General features: G+C 46.8%; 1 protein-coding gene across 2 annotated transcripts; it reads right to left on the bottom strand.

Moving 5' to 3' along the window:
• Window positions 1-2,521: 2,521 nt before the first annotated feature.
• ciao2a (cytosolic iron-sulfur assembly component 2A) lies at window positions 2,522-7,829 on the bottom strand. Of its 2 annotated transcripts, none has more exons than XM_046394971.1 (5): window positions 7,573-7,824; window positions 6,536-6,700; window positions 4,823-4,872; window positions 3,391-3,436; window positions 2,522-3,003 (listed from the first exon to the last, which is right to left on the bottom strand). In XM_046394971.1, exons 1-5 carry the CDS (start codon window positions 7,694-7,696, stop codon window positions 2,903-2,905), a joined length of 486 nt encoding a protein of 161 aa, XP_046250927.1. In that variant the 5' UTR covers window positions 7,697-7,824; the 3' UTR covers window positions 2,522-2,902. The 2 variants fall into 2 exon arrangements, with proteins under 2 accessions (XP_046250927.1, XP_046250928.1); XM_046394972.1 differs by lacking the exon at window positions 2,522-3,003 and adding an exon at window positions 3,080-3,181 and having other exon boundaries at window positions 7,573-7,829.
• Between the last annotated feature and the right edge of the window lie 306 nt (window positions 7,830-8,135).

Here is an 8,135-nt window from a genome sequence, read left to right as displayed (position 1 = left end):
CAGTATTTTTGATTTATCTTAAAAAACCACACAGGATAATCAATTATCATTAAAAACTGTCCAAACTGACCATTGATTTCTCGACTTGTTTTTCCGTGTGCGTAATCACAGCAGGCCAGAGATACATTTCCTTTCCCAGTTGGACCATCATGTCAGTGAAAATGTCATTTTCTCTTCAGTGAGAGCATGACAGGCCTGTTAACTGACATGTCAGTTTACATGTTTTGTGAGGTTAGCAGATTACATTTGTGAAAAGAAAGACTGATTAAAAACTGACCGCACTGCTTCTTTGGCTGCATTTTTTTCTGAATCTGATTGATGTCCTGCATTATTTCTGCAGCTCCTGAAACTGCACAACAGACAATCAAATGAACATGTTCCGTTATTTTGGGTTCACAACAGCATGTTGGTGCCAAAAAGTAAGCTCCAGTTCATGTTGGCATGAGTCGATGGAGATTACTTTTCCTTTGGAAATAACTGAACTCACACTTGCTGGTCTGTTGTGTTTCCTCCACCTTGGAAACAGGAGGTGCATCACTCTCTGGCTGCTTTGTAAAACCTTTCATGACTCACTGCCACTTAAGGCAAATTGTTTTGTCGGACAAACGGGAGTGTACCTGGCGGGAGGGTCACATGAAGAGGTCCAGCGGCATTATGGGAAATGGAGGCTCCGGCAACTGCAGCATGACCTCACGGCAATAATTGGTCTTTGGTCAGTCCAGACTGAAACATCTCAACTGCTGGATGGACTTTGTACGCTAAGAAAGGCGATCACCTGACTTTTCCTCTGAACTTATTTATTGAGATATCTGAACTATCGGATGGACTGGATGGCTGTGGTTTTGGTTGACACGTGGTTTATGGTTTACGAACAAACACCTGCAAAACGACTGACATTACCGTCAGCCTCAGTTTTGTGGTGCCGGTCTGCAGACATTAGCATGCTAACATGCTGAACAGTGACTCTTCTGCACGTGTTTGTCTCTTCAGTGTTGCAGGCTGATGATTGACGGGTGTTTGAGGACTGTGTGGGATGTTCGCCGCCATAAGGACGAAGCTTAACACCAGAAAAGAAGTGGTGCTAAAACTACCTGCTGTTCAGGACAAAGGTCAGACCAGCAAAGAGAAGCAAAACCATGCCAGGAACAAGTGAGAAACCTGAGCTTTATTTCAACATTCAAACATCAACACTTTATTTCTGTTTCCAGAACAGCTCTGGCTTTTGGAGGCGTGCTCAAAGGCCCTGCAGAAATGTGCTAAATGCAAATTGTGGCATAAGAGCACAGACTTATCGTGTTTTGAAACCGACCCTATTAAAACACACAGGCTCTGCGCTGATGGAAAAGCCCAGATTAAGTCAAAGCAGCGCAGCAGCCTCACACCTCACTTCACTACCACAGGCCTGACACTCAATGCAAATCGGCTCCTCTCGTTCCTGTAATCAAAGGCTTTCCTGCCGGGCTCTCAGCCTGCCGTCAGACGAGTCGATAAATCCCGCTGACGTGCTCACACTGCACCAGCTGAACTGCCGGATGTGCCAGCGTCGTGAGGCTTTGATCACAGAGGGCTGAACCGGAGCTGCGAGGCGGGCCAGGGTCACTTCATCCCGCTGTGCTGCTCAGCTGCCAGGGAAAACAAGCACTTGTGTTATTTACTCAAGAAAACCGTCCCAGAGTTCACACCAAAGGTTAGCATTCAAAATCAAGTTTTCATGAGCGTTTATGAATTTAAAGTAGACCTTGACTGAAATCTGATCCCGTCATATTAATACATTAACACTGACGCATCAGCGTTAGAGCAGCATGACTACAAAGAGAATAATAAAAAACAAAGGTGACAATGAAAATCAAAATAATGAACCATTGTGACTTCCTACCCGAAACAAGCTTCGCCCTGACTTCAGGTGGAGCTTCAGGTGGAGCTTCAGGTGTTTGTGAATGCTCAAGACGTGGATCAGCCAGCCCTGATGTTTGTTCAGCTTTGTGGTTCTGACAGCAGCTTTCTCTGATCCCCTTTCACTCCTCTCAGGCTCTTTAGGACCAACAGCGCCCCCAGCAGGCGAACATGGCAACAACAAAGCAGAGCTGGGAGGGGCTGGTGTGTGTGTGTGTGTGTGTGTGTGTGAGTGAAGACAGACCTCAGTTTCAAGGCTTCAGACTAATGAGTGTGCTGGATTAGACAGAAATCTGTTGGCACTAATGGAATTTTCACGATGAAGCTTTCATTGGCGTGTAATCCTGTAAGTGAGGATCTGACGACACGTCACCTTCAGCCCATCACACACACTCACACTGATGGCTTGTCATTAGCCATGTCAGGTGCTGACCTGCTCGTCAGGAGCTCTCTATCCCATAATATTTCTGTACATTGAGGCGGAGAGACGGCCGAGCGTCTCACGAGTGGACGTATTGGCGCCGAGAGCTGATGCGGTCTGCTAAATCTGACTGAGCTCCCGATTGAAACTCGCATCATTCGGTCAGTCAGAGCGACTCAAAGCAGCTTCTCATTCATGACACCTGACTCATTTGTATCACATCCTTTTATTAAAACAATCACCTCAAAAATATTCTCATTTTCTGAGTGAATCACCCCATGAGTGCCTTAACAAAAGCAGAATCACCACAGAAGACAAAACGCTGGCCCACTTCCACCGACCACAAAGACCCGCGGCCGTCCCAAAGCCAATGCCGTGGCTCCATCCCAGCCTCCATCCTGCTTTATTCACAGCTCAACATTCAAGCTTCTGACTGGAGGCTCTCCAGCAAATCCCCCCGAGCAGCACCCAACCAGAAGACGAATCCAGAGAGACGGCCAGGAATCAGCAGAAAAACATCCTCAGGCGCTGTGGACACACTCTCTCTCACACACACACACACACACACACACACAGTGTCGTCCTCCGTCAGTCGTCGGGCTCGGTCACACACTGCTCCACGATCTCCCTCAGGTTTGGGTTTTCCATAGCGGCAGCCACTCGCTCCTTATCGTTGATCTGTTTGTTAACTGGAGACACGATTTACTCGTTTTTTTTATTGGTTTTTCTTATAATATTTATTACTCAGCAAATATAAACATTCATTTAGCCAAAATAAACATCAAAAAAATAAAAAAGGTCTCATTGCGTCAGTGCTCGACGATCTGCTGTTTGAAGCGTGTTCAGCCTGCTTTCCAGCTGAGCCTCCTGTGAGATGAGCAGAATCATCCCTTTGGACGAGGAAAACTCATTTTGTTCTTAAAAACCACATCAGACTGTTTGGTTCTCCTCATCGAGCCTTAAATACTAATGATGTTCCATCCAACGTGACTGAGGAAACTGCCTCAGGCGGAGGCGGTTTTATCTCAACACACCATTTGCTCGTTTCAATTAGAAAAGAAATAAAACACACTCACTGTCTTCCTCAGTTGAATGGGTTCCTTCTGAAATGTAAACCTCCAGCTGAGAAGAGAAAGAAAAACAAGTCGTGTTAAAAGGCTGCAAGCCGAGCCGTCGTTCATCACGTCCAGTCGGGACCGAAGTGAAGAACATTTTAAAGGTTCTTAAAGCTCCATATGAGACAGCAGCGTCCCTCCAGCATGTCCTCCTCGTGCTGTCCCCGAGCACAAAGCAGCTCCACACACGGGCCCTGGCCTGCACCTGAGGCCCCACCTGAGGCCCCACCTGAGGCCCCACCTGAGGCCCACCTGAGGCCCACCATCACCTTCGAATGAACGTGAACGCAGAGCAACACCAACGATTCCTCTCCAAAAAGCCAAAGAGTCTTCAGTTACTGTCAGAACTGACAAAGCAGCACATCCCGACATTTAAGCAGCTGGAAGCAGCAGATGTTTGACTGATCAGAACAGCTGGCCGCTGGCTGACTGAAGTACATTAAAGTCTCTGGTCTGGTGTTTGTGTCCACATGATAAGTGTGACACTCGTTCGGCCTTTTAGCTCTGGTTTGCTCTCCTGTGCTAAATATCTGGTTGCTTAGTGTTTAGTTTAATCAGAACAAAATGAGCCACAAACCAAAACCAGAAGCTAAAAGAGGCTAAAGGCTAATGACTGACCTTCAGAGTCAAGTGATGCATCATTAACATGAGACACGCTGAACGAGTCTGAAGTGTGTGTGCTATGAGCAGCTCCCTGACAGAAAACACACTCGCGGTGCGTTTGATGTCCGTCCACCACTCTGACCTCTCAGACCGCCTTGTGAATAAACAGCTAATTGGCCGCTCGGGGTGCTGCCGCTCCCTGCTGTTTTGAATCGTTAATGAAGCCGTTTCCTCGCCGAACTCCCCCCACCTCCTTCTGTTGTCTGCAGGCGCGTTTGATTCGTTTCTTTAAAGGTTTAAGGTCGGCTTTAAACTTATGTCATACACTCGCGTTTCGTGTAAACATACTGATGTAACCTCCTGTTGGCTGAGCGTACGAAGCAGGAGGAAGAGATGTTAGACGTGTGTGAGGGGAGACAACACACAGTGGCTTCCTGTGGTTTGGTTTCATTTGTCCACATGGTCAGCAGGTGGCGCTGCAGCAACTCACAGGGGCAGTTCAGGTCCTTTACAACCCTCAAAAACCCCAAATACTCCAGTGGTGGCTAACAGCTCATTCGGACCCACAGCATCACTCAGTGAACTCACTGCTGATTTCTGTTCATGTTTGACCCTGAGTGCTTCCTGTCGGCGCCGAGGCCCTGAGCGTCCTCTGACCAGGCGCCGTGACTCCCAACGTGGAGACACGAGGACTCAGAAGTGGACAGCGAACACGGTCTGCATGGCTGAGTGTCCACAGAGGACGTGTGTGTGGAGTTCCAACGCAGCGAGCTGATATTCAGGTACTCACCTTGTGTTTGAACGGCAAACATCGCTGCAGCTTCACTTGTAAGCAGAGGCCTGCAGACACACACAGCATCAACATCAGACACACACACTCAGCACTAACATGAAACTGTCTTTATGCTGGACCTGATTGCACACTAAAGTAAATCAAATACATGAACATGTACTTTTGAAGTATCTTGCTGCATTCAGCTACAGAAAACAGAGAACACAAAGATGTATTCTGTATCCTGGCACACAGTGTCTCCCCCTGCTGGTGGCTGCATTTCTAACTCACTGGGGATTTAAGCTTCACTTTTGTGGCCCTTTGAGGCTGCTGTAGCTGCTCAGTGCAGATGTATTTTATTCAGCAGGTGCACGACGCCCATCACATCACTGAATGCGTGTGAGGTGTGTGTGCTGTAGAATCCGGTCCTGTTCTGCTCATGGATTTCTGTTTGTATGATTTTAATTGAAAAGTTTTCTCTTCTGATGTATCTCAAGGAAATTCAATCGAATGCAACTGGACTTAGTTATTTGTCCAGTTGCATTCGATTGAATTTCCTTGAGATAACCATGACCTGGATGAATGAGAATATTCACAGGCTGACAGAAAATCCTGCTGATGACCAGGAGTCTTAATTAAGAAAAAAACTTTATTTGTCTCCATTGGACAATTCAAGGGCGCACAGAGCAGCAACGCCGCAAAGTGGCGGCAGAGATGTGGGCTGATCTGAGAGTGGTGGTGGTGGTGGTGGCGGCGGCGGCGGCGGCATGGTTGAAGCTGCAGCAGAGCGTCAGCTGCCCCTCTGCTCAGGAAATCAATGCTGCACAAAAAGCCTCCAGACAGGCCAAGTCACTTCAGGAGATCCGTCAGTCTTCAGCCAACTATTCATCCCATTAGGAACAAACTTTTCACCTCATTCATATTCAGAGCGAACGCTGAGAGCCACAGGTGAGCGCAGGAACCGCATCACACCGCGTCACACCGCGTCCGCTCTGCTGTCTCTAATTAACATGTATCGGAGTCGCAACGAACGTCTCATATCGCCGCATGGCAGTTCGTCTGTTCTCACTCAGAGATCCAAACAAACATACACACGACAAGGCCAAAAGTATGTGGACGAGCCTGCCCGGCACAGCCAGACCTGGCTGTACGATAGCAGTGACTCCCTGTAACGTAAAAAGCCCAACAGTAGTTTCCGTTTTTCATGAGCCCAAAAAAGCTTTCGACATGTTTAATGGCGTCACCAAAGCAGTCGCTGCAAAGTCAATCGTCCCACTTCTCACAGTGATAACAGGCTGAGGCCTAACTTCACACTGAGCCTCATAGAAACTGAATCTGTCAAACACCTGTCTGTCTGTCTGTCTGTCTGTCTGCCTGCCTGTCTGTCTGCCTGCCTGCCTGTCTGCCTGCCTGCCTGCCTGTCTGTCTGCCTGCCTGTCTGTCTGTCTGCCTGCCTGCCTGCCTGTCTGTCTGCCTGCCTGCCTGCCCTTTGCCTCAGCTCTGAGCTTCTGTGTCTGTGCTGCATGTGCTGCTTTTCACATCATCACCAGTAATGTGAATAAATGATGAATGTATTAAAAGACGAAAAGACGTGAGTGGGTGAGTGTGTGTGTGTGTGTGTGTGTTGAAATCCAAAGGTTTGCATATCAGCCTGCAGAACCTGAGATGGTTCAGCCCTGGCTGATGTGTTTCCTGCTTGCCGTCCGTTGGGTTATCAGCAGAGCGACTCACCAATCAGAGTAGCCAGAGAGCAGTGAGGGACGGTCGGAGAGAACTTGATAAGGATGAGGTACTCGTCCTCTGCCAGCTCCTGGACCTCCACACATTTCTCCGTCACCACGTCCAGCTCCTCCAGGGTGTTGGGCTTCTCCGGGTCACGGATCGATCGAATCACATCTGATACGCGGCAGGAAACAAGATCTGTCACGGTTTACTAAAGCCAACTGAAACAGAAGGACTGATCTTCTGCCTATGGAGTTCATATCATATCATATCATCCAGAATAACTGAAAAATATGTTTATATAACTAATGCACTGACGATGAAGTCAAAATGAATCAACTGAAAGGAAAATATTGAAATTCTGGATGATTTTATGGATGGATTTCTCTAAACTGTGAAATTATATAAACGCTATAAAGCCCAAACAAAACGATTCAAACTACATCACCTTTGAAACGTTAACATGTTTTTAAAAAAACACTTTACTGAAGTGTTTCAGCGGTCTCCAGAAAACCAGAGAACTGCTCGATTGTTTTCCTCTGATGGAAAACATCAGACTGACTACAGCAGAAGAGGAGCTCAAGAGGAGCTCCAGTCAAACCAAACCCGCTTCTCTTCCAGCACGAATCTCAACATGTGACAACGTTTTCGTTCTGAACCAGCACATTTTCTCCATTCTCCAAACTCCATTTAAGAAATCATCGATTTAACTTTGCCTTCAGTGATAGCAGCCTGTCAGAACTGCTCTGGCAGGCTGATATTTCTCTACATAATGCAAGTTAGGGGCGCGCTTTATTCAGTTTTAAACTAACGCAGAGCCGCTTGTCAAGTGATGACAATGAGGCGCCGCTCGTCGGATTGTATCACAAAGGACTTCCTTTTCGCCGTCTTTAGCCTGTAATACACTCGGGAAAATGTATTTTAGCTCATTTTTGAACAGAATCTGCTGTTCCATTTGAAAACATACACGAAGCAGGTCTGTCAGGACAACAGCGTGGAAAGTGAAAGTTGGCTAACATGAACGTTACACAGGCCTGCTCCCTCACCGTACACTTCTAACGCTTTCTCCTCCATCCTCTTCGTCTTCAGGACATTCCTCTTGTCCACGAATCCAGAAAACTGTAGAACCTTGGTGACAGTTAACGACACAAGGCTGAACACTATTTCCATTTTTTAGAAAACGCCATAATAGAGAGGACCGACCGACGCGACCGTTCGTGTAGCTTCAGCGGATCTCCGTCTTCATGTGTACGCTGTTAGCATCGACGTACTGCGGACAGCGTAACATAAAGCTGTTTGGAGATCAGCGGCTTCCGTCCCGCTTCCGCTTCCTGTTTCAGAGAAAAGCAATCGATTATCGATCAAGCTGTTGATCACTTCAATTATTGTTAAGCCACCTTACTTTTTATGAAAATTGATACACACTTAGCTGCATTTACAAATTGTGATATATCGATATTATTAGAATTTAATATCATTAAAATTTTCCCCAAAACTGCGTTTATTTTTAACAGAACCATTTAAAATGAGTTCTTTTGAAGCAGAACAGTAAAACTTTGGATTGAAATGTGTGATTATTGTGTAAAACAAACGTGTACTTTCGATTTAC

Source organism: Scatophagus argus, chromosome 7, assembly GCF_020382885.2.
Source record: "Scatophagus argus isolate fScaArg1 chromosome 7, fScaArg1.pri, whole genome shotgun sequence".
In the NCBI taxonomy this organism is placed as follows: domain Eukaryota; kingdom Metazoa; phylum Chordata; class Actinopteri; family Scatophagidae; genus Scatophagus; species Scatophagus argus.
The sequence above is the reverse complement of the archived record's forward strand: the minus strand, read 5'-3'. Positions and strand labels throughout refer to the sequence as shown.

Excerpts from the sequence above, each read along its gene's own strand:
- ciao2a (XM_046394971.1), bottom strand. The coding sequence starts at position 7,696 with ATGGAAATAGTGTTCAGCCTTGTGTCGTTAACTGTCACCAAGGTTCTA. Across the intron at positions 4,873-6,535 it reads CTCTCTGGCTACTCTGATTG|GCCTCTGCTTACAAGTGAAG; the intron begins GTGAGTCGCTCT and ends GTGTGTCTGCAG. Across the intron at positions 3,004-3,390 it reads CCATTCAACTGAGGAAGACA|TTAACAAACAGATCAACGAT; the intron begins GTGAGTGTGTTT and ends TCGTGTCTCCAG.